Source organism: Chiloscyllium plagiosum, unplaced genomic scaffold (assembly GCF_037043375.1).
Source record: "Chiloscyllium plagiosum isolate Xiang-an unplaced genomic scaffold, Cpla_swu_hap1 HiC_scaffold_21, whole genome shotgun sequence".
Taxonomy (NCBI): Eukaryota; Metazoa; Chordata; class Chondrichthyes; order Orectolobiformes; family Hemiscylliidae; genus Chiloscyllium; species Chiloscyllium plagiosum.
The window spans coordinates 26,225,358-26,247,323 of NW_028270159.1; the positions used below are offsets into that span (position 1 = coordinate 26,225,358).

Here is a 21,966-nt window from a genome sequence, read left to right on the forward strand (position 1 = left end):
AATCATTTTAAACCTGAGTGCTAACTCTCACATTCAAATATTGTATGAAAAAGGACAAGTTTTTGGCTTCATTTTCCTTTTCCTCATGTTGTCACAAAATATTCACAAGTGACCCTAACTCGTACCAATGTAGCCACTTTTATTGCCATGTTTCAGAATATTAATAAAATGCGAATGTATATTTCTTTGACAAATATTCTGTAAGAAACCCAAAGAGAGAATCACTATGTCAGTGCACTTTGTCACCAACAGCAACATGCAATGAAGTTTAGCTGAAAAGAGTTTACTGGGCTGGTATCCTATAGAGGTGCTATTTAATAACACTGAAGGCTTCTTAACTGTGTGTTCTTTGTGGGAACTCTTTGTATGGGTCTCTGCTACTTTGATGTACACTTTGCTCACTTTGGTGCCTGTTGCTAGATGATAAACTGTCACTTCCATATTTTAGGTGTAAATCTGAGTTCAGAGACCAGACATATGACAAATTTGCAACATTTGTAGCAATTAAAATTGGAATGAAATTAAGTACTTTATTAAGCATATTGCAGATGCATCATGATCAGCTGCTTTGCCACTTACATAATCCCCACTGGTTTTATACTTCATCAACTCTTAAGGTCATAATCAGCTGATGTGATGTGGGAGAATTCTGTTCAGAGGGTCCTTCCTGACACTACTGGGCTCTGAGTTGAAAGACATTAGATTGTGCAATGGTCACTCCTTTTGCCAACATCCTGGTCAACTGCCCATTCTGCAGTCAGAACCACATAGTCAAACAATGCCTGATGTTGCAATCCTTTTTATGCTATAGGAAGGATTTACTGTTCCTTTCGTTACTCAATGCACCGACCAGAAATCCTGTTGCTGGGTCAATCATTAAGTGTCGTGAGAGTACAGGTTCAGGATGTGGACTATCACCAGACAATATTTAGAGCTCCAGTATATATATGGAAGAATATGGAGTGAGAACATGAGGTTTCTAGTGATACACCAAAAACCCTCTGCAACTTTGAAAGGCCACAGCCAATTCCTAGCATTATTAGATCATTCCTCTAGAATATGTGTACATATCCAGGAATGATTTCAGTTTAATAGACTAACTGAACGCGTTAATATCATGCTGCCAAGACAAAAATTCTCTGAAAATGATTCGTGACATATAGTGTAAATTAAGGTCACCCTTCACCATTCCATCCATAGCAGTGATACTAAGTTTATGGAAGTATATCACCTGTACAGCACATTTCATCATCGGTTTTATGCTCCAGGAGTTGCTTGACATCATTTTTTGTCTAGATTAGAGTGGTGCTGGAAAAGCACAGCAGGTCAGGCAGCATTCGAGAAGCAGGAAAATCATTTTGGGCAAAAGAGTTTCCTGCTCCTCGGATGCTGCCTGACCTACTGTGCTTTTCCAGCACCACTCTAAGCTTGACTCTGATCTCCAGCATCTTCAGTACTCACTTTCATCCTTTTTTGTCTATTCAAGCTTATCAGCATAATCATCTATTCTGTTCTCGCTTGTATTTAGCTGGTTGTCACTACATTAAAGGGACTTACCACAGCTATTTCTGGTGTTAACCAGTTGAACATTCTTTCAGGATAAAGATGTTTCTCCTGAATTCACTACTCTGTTTTTTAGAAACTATTTCATTTTTATAGTTCTTATTTTGGTTCAGAATGTGTATCATCTTTGCCTGCCTGCCCTTATTCAATGCAAGGATGTAGAGAATGAACAAGTGGATGTATTTTCAGTACATCTACCTATTGGAACTCTTTCATTACCTTAAATAGATCTTTCAGGTCATCCTTCAGCCTTTGTTTTCTTCAGAGGGATAAGAAACACGGCAAGTTCAAGCTTTCCCAATGTAACATATAAGACTTTTTAAAAAGCTTTTCTGCAACATGTATCTTATGTGCTAGAATCACTGAATAGTACAACACCAATATCATAGGCTTCCATCCTTAGGTTCAGTTTTCCAGAATGTACCAACATTGTGAAATAGTCTTCTCTAAACGAATGATGGTGGGGATGATAAACATTTTCCAATGGCTTTGTAAAGGGAAAATCATGGGAAGGTTGTTTTAAAAAACACAAAGGTATTGAAATGAATCATTCACATCACTTGCTTTTTATTTTTGATCTTTGATGATCACAACGTGGGATAAGACAGCAGAGAATCACCCATTTCACCTTCTTCATACAGGCAATGTTTTTGAAAATTATAACTAATGGCATAATTATAAATCTGTTTACCTCAAGAATAACAGAATTCTAAGGCTAAATTTACTCGTCTCATTTTGAATCATCATCCTCTATCAGTCAACTAACCTGAGAAACCAGAAGTCACAACACCGTGGCATCACTCACAAAGTGTCTTTTGTTTCATTCCTGTCCAAAATCACTTTCAGAAAACAGTGATCCTGTCCTCTTTGTTAGAATGTGAACAGTTTCTGTACTATGTAACGCTATCTTCACCCATCACTTTTGATATTACTGGTCTGAGGCTGCAATATTACAACATTACACAGTGCTTAACATCTAATGTATTGTAAAGAGAGAAACTAGTATTTAAAACATAGACTCCAATGGATTGGTGATCAATATCTTGGTGATCTCCATCCAAAATGCGAGCTGTCTTGTTTGATTGAGATTCTGAGTCCCTGCTGCAGGAACATTGAAGATCTTAGTTCCATAAGTTCAACTTTTGGAAACAGTCATTGATTTTCTTTCACTTGCAAAGGTCACTTGGTGAACTGCTGCACTGATGCTTCACAATCCTGCAAGTGAACAGAGAAAACTGAACATTAATACTAAAGAAAACAACCCAAGCTTCTCCAGGCTTTCTTCATAGCGAAAATGCTCCAGTGCAAGCAACATCCTGGTAAATCTCCTCTGTACTCTCTCCATTGGCAATCACATCTTTCCTACATTGCAGTGACCAGAACTGCACACTGTATTCCATCTGTGGTATATCCAAAGTTTTGTACAGCTCCAACATAACCTCCCTGTTCTTATAATCTATGCCACGATTGACAAAGTTATAAACATCATTAAATTCTTTGTCACAAAGGTTGTTTACCCTTATCATTCCTAGCTTAACAATCAGATCCAACAAATTTATTGAGTACTCAATTCCCAACAAACAAACTTCTGAATCAGTGAGCATGGAAGTAATGATGAACTTTTTTAGGAGACTTGTTCAGCATCAGGTGGAGTATTACATCCAGTTCTGGGCATCTATGACTCTCACTTTAACAAGGATCTGAAGGCTTTGGAAAGGGCTCAGAAAAGAATAGTTTCAGGGATGAGGAACATTGGTTATGAAGACGGATGGGACTGTTTGGCTTGAACAACAGAAGGCTGAAGGGAGGTTTGATTGATGCATTCAAAATCATGAGGTGTCAGGATAGAGCAGGTAGCGAGAAACTGCTCTCACAAAGTAAGAGGAGGCAGATTTAAAGTAATTGCTAAAAGAAGCAGAGACAAACGGGGAAACCTTTTAGTAGTGAGTGGTTAAGGTTTGGAATGCACTACCTTACAGTACGTTTGAGGCAGATTCAACTGAGGCATTCAAATGGGAATTGGCCTTTTTGTCTGAAAAAGAAGAACTTGCCAGATTATGTGGACAGGAAAGGTTATTACAAAAAAAACCTGCTCAACTGCCTTCTCCCAATGCCTGAAGAGCAGAGTCACAGTCTGGATTTTTTCCATCAAGAGGCAAGACAAATTCAAGGGAAATACAGAGAGCAGCAGCAACCTCTAGATGTGGCTTTCCTCAACCTCATAAAGGCATTCATTTCTGTTCAACATGAAGGATCGTGGAGAGTCCTTGGTTGCCTGCAGAAATTCATCACCATTCTCTACCTGGTGCACAAGACTCAATACATGTGTAAACTGTAAGTAAGCAAAGCTATGTTATCACACCAGTGGTCTTCTCCATCTTAAGTGCAACACTCTGCCCCATATCCAAAGGGCTTTCTTGGAGCTGGAGCAGAGTCCCTCTAAAAGACAGGCAGGAAACAGTTCAACCCAACGTCACCTCTCGTTTACAGCCAACATCACCACAGCCTCAGTCATTGAGCTGCAGGACATTTGCATGTATTGACTGAGTTCAAAACTAGTTAGTGCATTCACAGAAGCATGTAGCTCAGATGGTGATGATTTGGCTTGTGTGACAAGTATGCTGCTATCATTAGCTAATTAGTTTTTTTGTGAAATCATTCTTATATTTGTAAGGGATTTTATTTTGAATGTATTCCAGTTTTGTTAATAACAGAGATAAAGTGTGTATTATATAAAGATGTCTTTAGCCTAGATTTTCTGATATGGATGTAGTTTAGTCCCAAATAGCATGAAAGAGCATTTCCACTGACATCAGTGATAAAAATAATCAATATGTTGTCTTTCTGGTTAGCTCATTGACCACTTTGGGTTATTACTTAGAAGTTATCAACTTTCCAAGGTTCGCTTCTAATTATAACTATAAACATCTCCATTACAATTTGGATGAGTGCAGGGAACAAACTAATCATTGAAGATGAAAATTGTTGTGAATAAAATCTAAATGAAATGGCACAATATGGTGACAAAAAATCTGCAAATCTTTAGAAAGGATCAGAAGACATGTCAACTCACTACCAATCTTTTCCAAGGCTAACCATGTAAGCTATTAAGAATTGGAAAACAAAACTAAAAGGAAAGGAAAATTAAAGTGTGAGTGTGAGTCTGCAAGAAATAGAGTTACCCAATAGCCAAACCACTTAATTGCTGGGGTGGAGATAGTTCTAATGATTAATAGTAGTAGATGCCCCAGTTCGGCGCTGCATCAGCTTTAGCAGCAGATGGTGCGACTCTGTACTATCCTAACATTACCAAAGCCCTATACATAAGTAGATCTTGCAGGATATATATAGATTCTATACACTCTCAGGCAACTGTCTGTGTGGAGTTTGCACATTCTCCCCGTGTCTGCGTGGGTTTCCTCCGAGTGCTCCGGTTTCCTCCCACAGTCCAAAAATATGCAGGTTAGGTGAATTGGCCATGCTAAATTGCCCATAGTGTTAGATGAAGGGGTAAATGTAGGGGAATGGGTCTGGGTGGTTTGCTCTTTGGAGGGTCGGTGTGGACTTGCTGGGCCAAAGGGCCCATTTCCACACTGTAAGTAATCTAATCTAATCTAATTTCTTGCCAAATGAAGATAAATTCTTATCTGTTTGCAGAAGCTAGTGAGTAAACGCAGATCCTGAGCATAGTGAGGTCTCAGCAACATTCAGACTTGGCTGAATAAGTGGCAATCAACATGTGCACCACACAAACTCCAAACAATGAACATCTCCAAGAAAGCATCATTTCTTTGGTGTACCAATCCCAGATTCTGTTGCTGACACCAAGCACAGTTTGTGGGGTCAAAGGAAGGTCTCTTTGCCAATCATCAGTAAATGTTTAGACCATTGAGACCACATCTGGGCAAACTGTATCCCACAGTACCCCTGGTCACAATAATGGCTAGGGTACACCAGAGTGGTGTCAGTTTTTACGGACTCTTACTTGTTAGGAAATAGCAGTTCTAAATCCTAAGAGGTTTTTGACCACCAGTTAGGCATATTGAATAACTGACTTCATATATGAGGTGGAGGTGCTGGTGCTGGACCAGGGTGGACAAAGTTAAAAATCACACAACACCAGGTTTTAGTCCAAAAGGTTTACTTGGAAGTACATGTTTTCGGAGTGCTGCTCCTTCATCAGGTAGCTGCTTGACGAAGCAGCACTGCTCCAAGAAGCAGCATTGCCCCAAAAGCTTGTACTTCCACATAAACCTGTTGGACTATAGCTTGGTGTTGTGTGATTTTTAACTCTGGCTTCATATAGACAGCAGGAGTCCTGCCTATAATGTGTACAACAAACATTCAAAGAAAGAATGCATCCGAGGAAGAGAAAATCAAAGACAGAATGAAGAGAAATTTCAATTGATTCAGGTTTTAAATTTATAAATTCCTCTAGCACGAAATGAATTATAAAAGGACCGTCAATTTGTAAAAATGAAAATCTTATTAATAGTTACTTTGAGGTGAGCATTGTCTGGAGTGTATCTTCCTTTCTGTTACTTTTCACTCCCCCCATTTTTATTTCCCATAGGAATTAATCACAAAGGATATTGGACAGAGTGTGAAACAGGTTTCCGAGGCACTAACAAATGTTTTGCAGCTCTGCCCAAGATTAACGTTATTGCCCATTGAAAACAGCAGTGTTTCCTCAGATTATAAGAGCAAACCCGAACCAAAACTATGGGTTAGTAAATTGTAGAGTCCATGAAACATGTTTTCATTTAAAAATATTTATCTAGATAAGTTTGCCATCAACACATCAAATGTATACATCACTACATGATTACATTTTGTGCACTTGTTAGTTTTAGAATTAATTGTTAATTGTGAATTGCTGTGAGATTTAGTTCCTCCTATTACAGCAGGAAAGCAATGTCGTTGGACATACCTGATACTCTGAATGCTGTCAGCTGAATCTCCTAAAAACAAAATTGGTACAATGAAATTTAACCAAAATTACTTGACATATCAAACAGTCACAATACATCCCATAAAATATGTGCATATGAACATCTTCCCTATATTCACCTCACCAGTGTTTTTTTCATAATTTTAAAAAGCTGTAACCTTAGTCTTTTTCCAGAGAAAGGAAATAGATATAAGCTCTTAGTTCCAGTATTGTTCCTGTAAATTGTTTTTCACCTTTTTCAAATTTGCTGTATTCTTTTTCTAAGCTGGAGTCTGGAACTATTCACAGTACTCCACATAAGGCCCAACCAAGATTCTATAAAAGGTTAACGTAACTTCTCTATTTGTCAATTCTAACCCCACAAAAAGGAATTCCAGAGAAAGGCTTGGAGTTTGTGTTTGTGTTGTATGGCCTATCAACTTGATTCACCACTTCCAATAAAGTTAAAAATCACATAACACCAGGCTATAGTCCAATAGGTTTACTTGGAAGTACAAGCTTTCCGAGCACTGCTACTTTGTCTGGTAGCTACCTGATGAAGGAGCAGTGCTCTGAAAGCTTGTACTTCCAAATAAATCTATTGGACGATAACCTGGTGTTATTTGATTTTTAATTTTGTCCACCCCAGTCCAACACCAGTGCCTCCACATCACTTTTAATAAATCATGTAGTTACATCGCCACATCCCACTGTTCCCTCATTCATATTTAAATGCTACTTTCCAGGGATGTCCTTTTCTTCCCATCAAAATAGGCCACCGCACACTAATCCACTTTGTAGTTAATTCTGTTGGAGTCCAATACCATATATAGCTACTGAACCACACAGTGCCTACAAACTATAGATTATATTTAAATTCATAATGCTGTTAAGAGTAATGAACTATCCTTAGTATGATAATGTATTGTCAGTACTGACTGCACAACAAATCAGAATTGGGTTGGGAAAAGTGGGGTATTGGAATCGATTTAACATAAAATCATTTCATCTCTGATAGAAATATTTCACTTCTATTCTCTTCTTTTTTATATAACATTGTTGTCTCAAGTCTCCTATATATCAATTTACAATGGATAGTGTACGCTGTCAGAGGTTTAACATATCTGACACTTGTTAAAATATTTCAATTGAAATTCATCTTTAAGTATCCCAAGGTATCTAATTCAAATCAAAGTCACTAGAAATTGAAAATAACTAAAATTGTTTGGCAAAGGAAATAATTAAATCAAATTCATATGATGTTAAAGCTGACCTATCTACAATGCTTTAATAGTGCCTTTTGTTGGTTACCAAGGTCACTGGAAAAACATTTCAACTCGTGCTTTGCTTAGGACGAAAATTTCTGGTATGATAGTTTTATATAACACCTTAAATGTTGGTATTTAAAAATAAGTTAGTGACTCAGTAATATTACTAAATAATGCTTTGAATGGACCACTCTGGAATTACTTGCAGTGTGACAGAACTATGGGTTTTCACATTATTAGCAAAGAAAGAGAGGTTACAGTCAGATATTGATCAGCTGGTGAATTGAGCAGAGCAATTGCAGATGGATTTTAATTAAGTTAATTGTAGGTGATGCATTTTGGAAGGTATAATAAGGGAAGGATGTACACAATGAATGGTAGGTTCCTAGGGAGTACTGAGGAATAAATGGACCTTGGTGTATAAGTCCATGGATCCCTGAAGGTGTCAGCACAGGGTAGACAGGGTGGTAAGGAAGGAGGTAAAAACAATGACTGCAGATGCTGGAAACCAGATTCTGGATCAGTGGTGCTGGAAGAGCACAGCAATTCAGGCAGCATCCGAGGACAGGCAAAATCAACGTTTCGGGCAAAAGCCCTTCATCAGGAATAAAGGCAGAGAGACTGAAGCGTGGAGAGATAAGCTAGAGGAGGGTGGGGGTGGGGATAGAGTAGCATAGAGTACAATAGGTCAGTGGGGAAGGAGATGAAGGTGATAGGTCAGGGAGGAGAGGGTGGAGTGGATAGGTGGAAAAGGAGCTAGGCAGGTTGGACAAGTCCGGACACGTCAGGGGATCGTGTTGCTGGAGGTTAGAAACTAGGATGAGGTGGGGGAAGGGGAAATGAGGAAACTGTTGAAATCCACATTGATGCCCTGGGGTTGAAGTGTTCCGAGGCGGAAGATGAGGCGTTCTTCCTCCATGCGTCTGGTGGTGAGGGAGCGGCGATGGAGGAGGCCCAGCACCTCCATGTCCTCCGCAGAGTGGGAGGGGGAGTTGAAATGTTGAGCCACGGGGCGATTTGGTTGATTGGTGCGGGTGTCCCGGAGATGTTCCCTATAGCGCTCTGCTAGGAGGCGCCCAGTCTCCCCAATGTAGAGGAGACCGCATCGGGAGCAACGGATACAATAAATGATATTAGTGGATGTGCAGGTAAAACTTTGATGGATGTGGAAGGCTCCTTTAGGGCCTTGGATGGAGGTGAGGGAGGAGGTGTGGGCACAGGTTTTACAGTTCCTGCGGTGGCAGGGGAAAGTGCCAGGATGGGAGGGTGGGTCGTAGGGGGGCGTGGACCTGACCAGGTAGTCACGGAGGGAACAGTCTTTGCGGAAGGCGGAGAGGGGTGGGGAAGGAAATATATCCCTGGTGGTGGGGTCTGTTTGGAGGTGGCAGAAATGTCGGCGGATGATTTGGTTTATGCGAAGGTTGGTAGGGTGGAAGGTGAGCACCAGCGGCGTTCTGTCCTTGTTGCGGTTGGAGGGGTTGGGTCTGAGGGCGGAGGTGCGGGATGTGGACGAGATGCGTTGGAGGGCATCTTTAACCACGTGAACACACCAGATGGCCTCCTTCTTTAGAGACCGCAATTTCCCTTCCCACGTGGTTAAAGATGCCCTCCAACGCATCTCGTCCACATCCCGCACCTCCGACCTCAGACCCAACCCCTCCAACCACAACAAGGACAGAACGCCGCTGGTGCTCACCTTCCACCCTACCAACCTTCGCATAAACCAAATCATCCGCCGACATTTCTGCCACCTCCAAACAGACCCCACCACCAGGGATATATTTCCTTCCCCACCCCTCTCCGCCTTCCGCAAAGACTGTTCCCTCCGTGACTACCTGGTCAGGTCCACGCCCCCCTACGACCCACCCTCCCATCCTGGCACTTTCCCCTGCCACCGCAGGAACTGTAAAACCTGTGCCCACACCTCCTCCCTCACCTCCATCCAAGGCCCTAAAGGAGCCTTCCACATCCATCAAAGTTTTACCTGCACATCCACTAATATCATTTATTGTATCCATTGCTCCCAATGCGGTCTCCTCTACATTGGGGAGACTGGGCGCCTCCTAGCAGAGCGCTTTAGGGAACATCTCCGGGACACCCGCACCAATCAACCAAATCGCCCCGTGGCTCAACATTTCAACTCCCCCTCCCACTCTGCGGAGGACATGGAGGTGCTGGGCCTCCTCCATCGCCGCTCCCTCACCACCAGACGCATGGAGGAAGAACGCCTCATCTTCCGCCTCGGAACACTTCAACCCCAGGGCATCAATGTGGATTTCAACAGTTTCCTCATTTTCCCTTCCCCCACCTCATCCTAGTTTCTAACCTCCAGCAACACGATCCCCTGACGTGTCCGGACTTGTCCGACCTGCCTAGCTCCTTTTCCACCTATCCACTCCACCCTCTCCTCCCTGACCTATCACCTTCATCTCCTTCCCCACTGACCTATTGTACTCTATGCTACTCTATCCCCACCCCCACCCTCCTCTAGCTTATCTCTCCACGCTTCAGTCTCTCTGCCTTTATTCCTGATGAAGGGCTTTTGCCCGAAACGTCGATTTTGCCTGTCCTCGGATGCTGCCTGAATTGCTGTGCTCTTCCAGCACCACTGATCCAGAGGGTGGTAAGGAAGACATATGGGATGCTTGACATCATTAGTCTGGGAATAGAATATAGGAGCAAGGAAGTCTTGTTACTAGTTTATAAAATATTGGTAAGGCCACAGATGGAATACTGTGTGTAATTCTGGTAACTGCATTACCATAGAGTCATAGAAACGTACAGCATGGAAACAGACCCTTCGGTCCAACCGTCCATGCTGACCAGATATCCCAACCCAATCTAGTCCCACCTGCCAGCACCCAGATCAGAAAGATGTGACTCCACTGGAGAGGGTACAGAGGAGATTCACCAGGATGTTGCCTGGGATGGAAACTCTCAGCTATGGGGAGAGACTGATTTGCTTTCCCTGGAGCAGAGGAGGCTAGGAGGCTGGTAGTGGTAGTGGATCTGGTAGAGAAAGTGAGGACTGCAGATGTTGGAGATCAGAGTCAAAAAGAGTGGTGCAGGAAAGCCGACGTTTCGAGCATAAGCTCTTCATCAGAAATGCACATTTAGAACATAGAACATAGACCAATATAGCGCAGAACAGACCCTTCAGCCCTCAATGTTGCGCCGACCTGTGGACTATTCTCAGCTCATCCCCTATACTATCCCAAAATCATCCATGAGCTTATCTAAGGATTATTTAAATCACCCTAATGTGGCTGAGATGACTACATTAGCAGGTAGGGCATTCCAAGCCCTTACCACTCTCTGTATAAAGAACTTGCCTCTGACATTAGTCTTAAATCTATCACCCCTCAATTTGTAGTTATGCCCTCTCGTATAAGCTGACGTTATCACCCTCGGAAAAAGTCTTTCTCTGTCTCCCTATCTAATCCTCTGATCATCTTGTATGTCTCTATCAAGTCCCCCCCTTAGCCTTCTTCTTTCCAATGAGAAAAGACCCAAGTCTCTCAACCTTTCCTCATAAGACCTTCCCCCCAGACCAGGCAACATCCTGGTAAATCTCCTCTGCACCTTTTCCAATGCTTCCACATCTTTTCTGTAAAGGGGCGACCAGAATTGTACACAATATTTCAAGTGTGGCTGCACCAGCGTTTTGTATAGTTACAGCATGATATTGCGATTCCGGAACTCAATCCCTCTACCAATGAAACCTAACACACCGATTGCCTTCTTAACAGCACTATCCACCTGAGTGGCAACTTTCAGGGATCTATGCACATGGACTCCAAAATCCCTCTGCACATCCACACTACCAAGAATGTTTCCATTGACCAAGTATTTTGCCTTCCTGTTATTCTTCCCAAAGTGCATCGCCTCACATTTAGCTGCATTGAACTCCATTTGCCACCTCTGAGCCCAATTCTGCAGTTTATCCAAATCCCCATGCAACCTGTAACATTCTTCCAAACTGTCCACTACTCCACCGACTTTAGTGTCATCTGCAAATTTACTAATCCATCCACCAATGCCTGCGGTCTAAGTCATTTACAAAAATAACAAACAGCAGTGGTCCCAAAACAGATCCTTGTGGAACACCACCAGTAACTGGACTCCAGACTGAATATTTTCCATCAACCACCACTCGCTGTCTTCTTCCAGAAAGCCAGTTTCTAATCCAAACTGCTAAATCACCCTCAATTCCATGCCTCCGCATTTTCTCCATCAGCCTACCATGTGGAACCTTATCAAAGGCTTTATTGAAGTCCATGTATACCATGTCACGTGCCCTATCCTCATCTACATGCTTAGTCACCTTCTCAAAAAACTCTGAGGTTTGTGAGACACGACCTGCCCTTGACAAAACCATGTTGACTATCTGAAATCAAATTGTTGCTTGCTAGATGATTATAAATCTTATCTCTTATAATCCTTTCCAAAACCTTTCCTACAACAGAAGTAAGGCTCACTGGTCTATAATTACCTGGGTCATCTCTGCTGCCCTTCTTGAACAAGGGCACAACATTTGCAATCCTCCATTCCTCAGGTACTAAACCCGTAGACAAGGACGACTCAAATATCAAAGCCAAAGGCTCTGCTATCTTCTCCTGAGCTTCCCAGAGAAGCCTAGGATAAATCCCATCAGGCCCAGGGGACTTGTCTACTTTCACTCTTTCTAGAATTGATAATACCTGTGCGTAACTAACCTCAATCCTTTCACCGAGTTTTACAAAATTATCAGAGGCATAGACAGGGTAGAATGTGAGAATCCTTCCCCATGACAGCCATACCCCCAGGGGGCGTAAGTTTAAGGTGAGGAGTGTGTGGTTTAGAGGAGATTTGAGGAAACATTTCTCACCCAGAGAGTGGTAGAAAAATGGAATGTACTGCCTGAGATGGTGGTGGAGGCAGATACTTCTGCAACTTTTAAGAAGCATCTGGATGAGGGACGGAATACATAACCATCAGAGAGATGAAGATATGGAGAAAGTTAGAGAGATAATGGAGGGTTCACAGCCAAACAAAGAGCACTGGAGTCGTTTAGACTGGATGTGACAATGATGAAGAGCTTCAGCTGTAGATAAGCTGAGGCATGGATGCAGGCAGATGCTGTTTTACATATTTGTCTGAATATTCTTTGTGATAGAGGAGATATGAATTCAGAAATTCACCTTGGGGTCGAATAGAATGTCAAAATGGCAAATAATCTAGGTAGTGTGCCAAGAACTAATGGGGTGGATGAAGTCACTAGAAAGTCTCTGCATTTTGTAACCAAAACTGGAGACAACTATTTTTATTTTCCAAATGTTAGCTGGAGGAAGTTCAAACTCAGACAATGTTAGTTATCAGATAAAATCACTCTGATGCCACAATGACAGTGGAGGTATCACAAAAGGTGCTGAGGAAGTAGAGCTAGGTGTCATCTAAATACAGGTGGAAGACAATCTCAAATATGCGATAATATTGCAAAGGTGATTAGACAGGAGAGGCCAATGATGGATCTAGGCAGTAGAACAAAGAGATATCATTACTGCAGATCATCTGCCTAATTGTATGAGTAAGAGAGGAATTAAGTAAGGGTAATGCAACTGAGCTGCACAAAGGTTGATGATAGTTAGTGTATGGCTCCTGTGACACGGATCCTCTAGGGGCGAATGTTCATGTTTAATGTGATCCAGTTTGAATATGTGGTGGATGGTGAATGCAACTGCACACCCGGTATCCTCAACTCTATTGAACTTGAGGGAGTGGAATTAATTTTATTCAGGGAGAGATTACAAGGATTGGAGATACAAGACTTGCTCCTTAGCACCTAGGCCTCAAAGGGGGAGCTGAGTAAGTGGTTGGCTGAGCAACTTAAGAGCTACAGGAGCTTATGACAAACAGAAGATTAAAAATGAAAGTACAATTTGTAAAGGACGTGGACGGAGAATTCTCCCCCACAAAGAGATGTAGATGGCAATGCGTTTGAAAGGAGTAAGACAGATTTCATGAGAAATGACTCAACAGTTACTGAGGCATTGAGAGCAGAAAGGCCAAATGAGATAACAAAGTCTAGAAAAAAAATACTAAATTGAAACTATCTCACAATCATGAACTGGCAAATTTTTAAAATTTTATTCCAGTTATGATTGTGAAGAATCTTTTTTCTGAAACAAGATGTTACATCCCTTTAATTGGAGATAAGAATAACCTGAGTATACCACATGCCAGAAATGGAATCAAATCCGTTTTGAAAGGTTCAGCTAAAAGATGGAAACTGTCATTTTTCTTAAGAGCTTCTATATAAAAATGCTCACAAATCCTTTTACAATCATCATAATCTACTCGGAGGCAGGTAACAACTGCAATACCATCTCGAGTGTGATCACATGATGCCAGCTGCTGCTGAATTAAATGGTGGAACAGGGAAACAATGTTGTGGTTCGAAAGATGGTGGATTACCAGTCTCAGCAGGCACACCGGGGAGAGAAGCCAAGAAGAGGAGAAAAGCTCACTTGTGATTGTTCTGAGTGGGACACCATGAAACAGGCTGAGCCTCTTGTCCAGTCATTCTAGGCATTCTTGAAATTCTCAAGGCATGACAGAAAACTAATCGTCATTGCAGTTGCAGTTTACAACTGTATGGTCACAGAGGGCGTAACCTGATAGGGGTCTGAGTGACATAGCCTATGGTGAGATGTGTGGCAGAACCAGATGAGAAGTCGATCGAGACCAATCACGATGGTAGGAGCAACTTTCTCCATCCTTAATGCTTTTCCACCAGCAGCCAGGTTCTCACTTAGCAGCGGTGAGTTGTCAATTCAAAGGGATTATTGCTTGTTAAACACCTTGTCTCATTAACTTCATTAACATCCAGCTTTCTTTCTTATCATCTTACCAAGCTAAACATTGAGAAAACAGCAATTTGGAAACTAGAACAGGAGCCTGGCAGATCCAGCCTGCCAGCTTGCTCCAAATGACTTCCAAATGTCACCACCTCAGGGCATGATCCATGGGTACCAACCTCACACATTTCTTTCCTACGGACATTGGCATCCAACCATCTGAAAACCTCTGACAACTATCATGGCACCTCTCCAATGTACCAGCAGTGCACTGTGGATCCAGAGGCCTGCACTGCAGGGGGTACTGGCAATGAGTACTGAAAGGCTGCAGCACGAACATGCTTTGTGCAGGGACAGGCACTCAGCTCACTGATAAGACCACGCTGAATCTTAGGGTTGCTCACTCGTTCCCTTAGTGCATCACACGATGGTCACAGCATCTATGCCTTACGTTGCCAATGAGCACAGTCACATTGCCAGGCAGCTTGCCTTGCAGCTCAGTCGCCCTCAATCAGGGGGTGTACAGCCTGCTCTATGGCACTGAGCAACACGAATCTCACACCTGCACCATGTTTGAGGTGGGGTGGGGGGAGCAAGTGTGTTAGAGCTAAAGACGTCTGGGTCACAACCGCCACTTACGGGTCTGGGCACTTCTCACTTGGAACTGTCTGGTTTGGCCACTATAAAGAGATGGATTGTGGTCAGTTCATTGGGTCTGTCCTCAGAAAGCCCGGGACAAAGGGTTGGGTGGGGGATTTCTTTTGGGGGTGGGGAGCAGACAAGGGTGGGCACTGGTGTGAGGAGAGTCAGCATGTTAGTCTTTGGAATTGGGGACTGCAGGCTCTGCTAGGAGTTGGGGGGTGTGGCTTGGGCTTTACAATTGTGAAGAGAGAGGGCACCATCTCTGCGATGGGAGGATACGGTCCTGTGTGGCAGAGAAAGGGGTCATGTGGGGGAGGTCACCTGCCCCCTGGCATCGGGGAAGGGAGCAGACTGCAGTGAATGATCACACCTGTCACAGTCACCTGATGTGCCAGGGGCAAGATATACAGGCTCATACAGACAGGCTCAGGGTGAAGCATGTGGGGCTAACAGGATGGGCTATTAGAAAGAGGATGTGGCTGCTCAGGACCACACCAACATGTTCAGGTGGAGGCTGGAAACTGCTGGTAAGGAGCGCTCACTGTCACCTTCCATTGTGCTGGAACTCGAAGTTCCGCAATGGAATTGCAGAGTGGACGGGGTAAGCGACGGGGTGTGCGGGAGGGGGCAGCAGCAGCCACCAACGACAGGACTTTGAAAAAGGATAGAGCAATGCACACAAACCCATGAAGTGTAAGTGACACAGCCCTGTGAGTCACCATTCCCTGACCATTCTAATTCATAGTCCCTGTGTGTGTGTTGCTCCTCCCTGTTACAGACATCGCTGAACAACTCATTCACAGCTGCACGTTTGGACACAGAGGCCACCGTGGGCGGCACGGTGGCACAGTGGTTAGCACTGCTGCCTCACAGCGCCGGAGACCCGGGTTCAATTCCCGCCTCAGGTGACTGACTGTATGGAGTTTGCACGTTCTCCCTGTGTCTGCGTGGGTTTCCTCCGGGTGCTCCGGTTTTCTCCCACAGTCCAAAGATGTGCAGGTCAGGTGAATTGGCCATGCTAAATTGCCCGTAGTGTTAAGTAAGGGGTAAATGTAGGGGTATGGGTGGGTTGCGCTTCGGCGGGTCAGTGTGGACTTGTTGGGCCGAAGGGCCTGTTTCCACACTGTAATGTAATCTAAAAAAATCTAAAAATAAAAGGATGTTTTACAATGTCAGTGTGACCCAGTGCCATATATACACACGGTTCGTCTGGTTTCTACATAATGCAGCAAGTTCTCAGCACAGAGCACCATCCATGGAACCTCATCTGTGGCCATGAGGAAAGCCTGACAGTATAACCATTCAGCCTCCACAGAGAGACTAACCACCAGATGGACAGCCAAAACACGTACATTTACACAGAAGTTCATATAATTTCCAAGCCATGGTCACCTGCTCCACAAAGTGCCCTCAATAGGTTTTCTTCCCTCTCTCTACATCTGTGTTTACTCCCTAGCTGGCAGGATTCTGCAGGGCTGTGAGACCATTGGCCCTGGAGGTTTGTTTGGGCCATCCCAGGGGCACTCTTGTCTTAATGGCTCAGGCATGTCAAGGTCCTCTGGCCCCTTTGCGGCCTAAACCTACGAGGGTCAGAGGGGGAAGGAGGCCTGATTGGAGGTGGAGAGCGCAGCCACCTCTCGATGTGTGGAGTGCAGATGCAGTTCCTCCTCTGGCCAATTTCCTGGTGAGGAAGGACTGAGCCGCAGTGCCCTCCCATCACTGTGCTTTAGGCCTGAGGACCAATGGAGTGTGAGTGTGTGAGAGAGAAAGAGAGAGAGTGTGTGTGTGTGTCTATGTGTGTGTGTGAGAGAGAGAGTGTCTGTGTCTGTCTGTCAGTCTGTCTGTCTATCTGTGCTGAATAAGCCCTTCAGAAGGGCTTATGCCCGAAACTGTTCCCTGGATGCTGCCTGACCTGCTGCGCTTCTCCAGCAACACATTTTCAGCTCTGATCTCCAGCATCTGCAGACCTCACTTTCTCCTGTCTATCTGTCTCCAGCAGTCCCTGGGAATGATGTACCTGGTTCTCCATGGCAGCTGACTGACCTGTTGGAAGCAGGTGGGACCCCCTCAGCGTAGCTGCCTCTTGCAGCTTCTGGGCAATGGGGGCCATTGCATCCTTATAGCTGTCTGCCGCTCCTGTTCTTCCCCATACTTGTGAGCAACATTGCTGGTCGCTAACACCACAAGGTCCTCTTCCCCCCTGGCATTCCACATGTGCCTGGTCTCCAGCAGCCCTCTGAGTGCCAGCAGCCTGGGGCAGTCACAGTGAGCTGCTGACCAGCTGGTGCTCCACACTCTCTAAGCCATCGGACTCTCAGCAGGGATGGGGAGGTGGGGGGAGGGGGGTCACTCTCTGATTTGGAAAGGACGAAGGAGCCCAAGGAGGTGCCTTCATGCTGAGCAGCCCAATCCTCTGTAGGGGCCATGGCCTTCCCACTGACATCTACATGACACAAGGGAGAGTAGGTGTAACATCCAGTGGTCTGAAAAGGTCTGAAATGATTGATGCTGACAGTGCTGTTAATGGAAGAATTGCAATGGAATACATGATCATACATCTGCACCACGACAGCGTGATCCCAGCCTCTGAGGTGTCTCTGGGCCTCTAGGGGAGGCCACCACAGGCTCAGGGTGAGTTCCAAGGCTTGGGTTAGGTAGTCGGAGGTGGGTACCACTGGAGATTAGAGTCAAGATTGGAGTGGTGCTAGAAAGGCACAACAGGTCAGGGAACATCCGAGAAGCAGGAAAATTGATGAAGGGCTTTTGCCTGAAACGTCTATTTTTCTACTCTTTGGATGTTCCCTGACTTGCTGTGTTTTTCCAGCACCACTCTAATCTTGGGTCAGGTAGTATCCAGTTTTATATCTGTCGCCTGAATCTTCAATCGACCTCGGTTCCTACCCAGATGATTTGGTGAGTAACTAGTGCACCATATTTCTTGCATAGGTAATAGGTTCAGATGCATGCGACCGCTTGACATAACTCACCTCAGGCACTGGCCAATAGACTTGATGTCATGGCTTAACTCCACAATGAAAAGTCTCAACTATAATGAATAATCCTACAATAGCTCTGTATCCTGTCCTTGTGCTTTCAAACACATAGCACAAAATCTTTCTAATGGGATATATCCTTAGACATGCATTTTTCAGGTATAATCAAATCAGTAGTTTTCAAATGGCTTGACTTCAAGGATAAACTCTGGAATTGTCAAAATGCAACCACTCACAAATCGCAAAATAATCTTCACCCTCGGATGCTCCCTCTGGCTTCTGATTTTTGCTAGGTTAGGAAGATTGGTTTTAGGCCTGAGTAAAACTTTCAGCAGAGTAACAGGCATTATATTTTAAAAAATCTCATTTTTAAAAATTCAATACATGAATAGCTGACACAAATATATTTCTCATTTATTCATATATTTCTTTTCACTCCTGGGGTGGTGGTGAAAGAAAGTTTTTTTTCTAGAACTTTGTGAAATATCACAAAGAAAAAATTAATTTGTCTATTCAAAGCCAACCAATCATATTCAATATTGAAACCTATCAAGATACAGAAGAACAAAGTATACAAATGCAACATGTCTTGTTCAGAGTCGCAATGTGATGTTATTTCTGATCACAACCGTGTTAAGTTACAATTGACACAAATTGGGGTCACTGTGAGGTCTCATTAACACTCATTGAAAGACTGCTGGAGAAGCCCTCTAGTAAACGGCACATCTGTTAGAGATGACATTTGATCTCCTTAGAGCAGTAACAAGTGAAGTTTAACACATCCCAAGTTGCACATAGAATTCACACCCTCCCCAACTGTGAAGTTAATAATAAATTCACACCTGACAGTTCCAAAGCTTTGGACAATTCCAGAGTTCATAGTTATAACAAAGTCATTTCAAAGATCCATAACAGCAGACTTCATGATAACCAGGAAAAAAATGCACATTTTCAGATGTTTCTTGTCACTGAACCATCAATGACTTGGGGACGACTCTCTGGTCAGTTCTCAATATAATTTGCTGGTAGCAATCAAATTACTTCCACTCCATTTTAATATTTGAAAATTAAACATGTTTCCTGATTCTAACAAAAACAGCTGAATTCTAACTTTAAATTCAATGGCAGCTCATGGTTGTGGTTCCTATTTTCAAGTGGTTTACTTTTCACCATACTCAATCCTTCCCTTTTGAAGATTCTGATTTCTGCTTGGATATACTTCCATGGCTGCGGCCAGTTAGCAGATGAAAGCAATGGATGTGGGGAACTAGACTTTAAATATTCTAAAGGGAGGCAAGAAGTTAAAGCATTTCATCTTGGACTCATCAGAAGTAGGACACATAACAGGCTTGAACCTGACAGGGTCCATTTTATAGAAATAAACTACTGCAGATGCTGGAATCTGTACTGAAAACAACAAATGTTGGAGATCACAGTGGGTCACAGCTGGTTATCCTCTGCTTCCTGGCCCAATGATCACCATTAATGTGCAAACTTGGAGAACAACTATCAGGAAACTGTTCAAATGCCACACACATGCATTTCTGGAATAGGGAGAAGCAGTTCAAGTCTTTTTTGCAACACTGTAACATGTCTGAAAGTCACTGGATACTTCATTACTGCCAAGCTCATGCGACCCTCACCACCTTCTCGCCAATGCTCACATCCTTTAGCTGTCGAGAAAAGTCAGCTCAGAAAAATTCACAGTGAAAAATGTTAACTAAAAATGAATAAATCACAATACATATAAATTACAATGTGAATAAGACCATTTGCCACAATACATCTAACCTGGTGTTTATGCCACTTTGTCACGTTGGCATATTGGACAAACACAGTACCTCAGAGAGAAATATTTTGGCTATTACAATAGAGTGGAGCAGAATTTGTTGACCTCGTATAATATTTGTGCACATCTGCCCCTTAATCTCCTTAAGTTTCTTGTTACAACATTCTAATCTTCAGTAACTAAGCAATACTGCATTAGAGATTTACTGAGCAAGACAGAAAGTTGGTAATGGCTTTGTGACAGATAACATAGATAACATTTTAAAAGATACTGACATGCTCAAGTAGCAGTTACAAACTTTAATTTAAATTCACTTTAGGCTAATTGAAGAAATGTACTCCTACTAAATATTGGGAAGTCCAAAATCTCTGTTCCCTCGTTACCAACTCCATCCCTCTCCTAAGCAAATTTCATGTCATTTATTTGCTTTTATATTTGTTCACAGGATGTGGAGTCATTGGTTATGCCATCATTTGGGGTGGCACAGTGGTTAGCACTCCTGCCTCACAGCACCAGGGACCCGGATTCAACTCCTGCCTCGGGTGACTGTCTGTGTGGAGTTTGCACATTCTCCCCGTGTCTGCATGGGTTTCCTCCAGGTGCTCCAGTTACCTCCCACAGTCCAAAGATGGGCAGGTCAGGTGAATTGGCCATGCTAAATTGCCCATAGTGTTAGGTCCATTAGTCATGGGTAAATATAGGGTAGGGGGATGGGTTACTCTCCTGAGGGTCGGTGCGGACTTGTTGGGCCAAAAGGCCTGTTTCCATACTGTAGGGAATTTAATCATTTATTTCCCACTCCTAATTGTTCTTGAGAAGATAGTGGTGAGCCGCCTTCTTGCTCTATGGGCTGTTGGGATAGGAGTTGTGAATGAATGAACAGTGATGTAGTCCTAGGTTAGGATGGTGTGTGGCTCACAGGGGAACTTGCAGGCGGTGGTGTTCCCATGCATTTTGGACTGGGCTCCCCATCCATGGGAAGGAGGATACTTATGGAACTTCTTCCTCCAGCAAGTTGTGGCAGGACTGTAAAGTTTAGACCTGATCTGATGGTTGTGGAATAGCTTATCCCTGTTTATTACTCACTACTTATGCCATTTGGCATGCAAGGAGTCCTGTTTTGTACTTTCACCAGGTTGGCATCTGATTTTTAGGAATCCCTGGGTGTTGCTCCTGGATTGCCCTCTTGCACTCTTCAATGAACTAGAATTGATCCCTTGGCTTAGTGCTAATATAAGAGTAGTGCATATGCTGGGCCATGAGGTTGCAGACTGGAGGGTATACTCAATGTAAAATGGGACTTCATTTCCGTATGGACTGTGTGGATGTTAATCCACTGATACTCTCATGTACAGACACATCTGTGACAAGCAGATTGGTGAGAATGATGTCAAATTTGTTCTTCCCTCTTTTTTGTTTTTTCATTACCTGCTGCAGACTCAGTATTGAAGCTTTTGTATGATCAGCTCAATCAGTAGTGGTGCTGCTGGGCTGGTGGGTCGGTGGGGGTGGGGGTGGGGTTGATATGTGATAATCGGTGGGAGATTTCCTTGCTCATATTCAAAGCAATGTCAAGAGATGTCATGGGGTCTGGAGCCAATGTTGAGGACTCCGAGGGCAACTCAGTCCAGACTGTATACCACAGTACACCACCTCCACTGAAGAGGACAGACTCGAGAGTGCTAATAACGTTGTCTGAGATACTGCAAAGTATGTTTCTGTCAGTATGACTGGGTCAGTCTTTATTTAACTAGCTGATGAGACAATTTTGGCACTAGCCCCCAGATGTTACAAAGGGTCAGCAGGGTTGAGTTTGCTGTTATCATTTGCTAGGTTAGTGCACTACATGGCCATCTAATTTCATTCCTTCCTTTAGGCTCTTCGATGCAGTTAGGCCATTTCAGAAGGCAGTGAACTGTCAACCATATTGTTTTGGATTTGGAGT

The 21,966-nt window shown here is 43.4% G+C and overlaps 1 protein-coding gene across 1 annotated transcript in view; it reads right to left on the reverse strand.

Moving 5' to 3' along the window:
• Window positions 1-2,118: 2,118 nt before the first annotated feature.
• adgrd2 (adhesion G protein-coupled receptor D2) overlaps window positions 2,119-21,966 on the reverse strand; it is a 155,407-nt gene continuing 135,559 nt past the window's right edge. The window contains exons 25-26 of the mRNA XM_087998433.1: window positions 6,494-6,524; window positions 2,119-2,778 (exon numbers count right to left, since the gene is read on the reverse strand). Coding sequence (XP_087854559.1) covers window positions 2,771-2,778; window positions 6,494-6,524 — 39 coding nt within the window. The 3' untranslated portion in view covers window positions 2,119-2,770. The remainder of the gene's footprint in view (window positions 2,779-6,493; window positions 6,525-21,966) is intronic.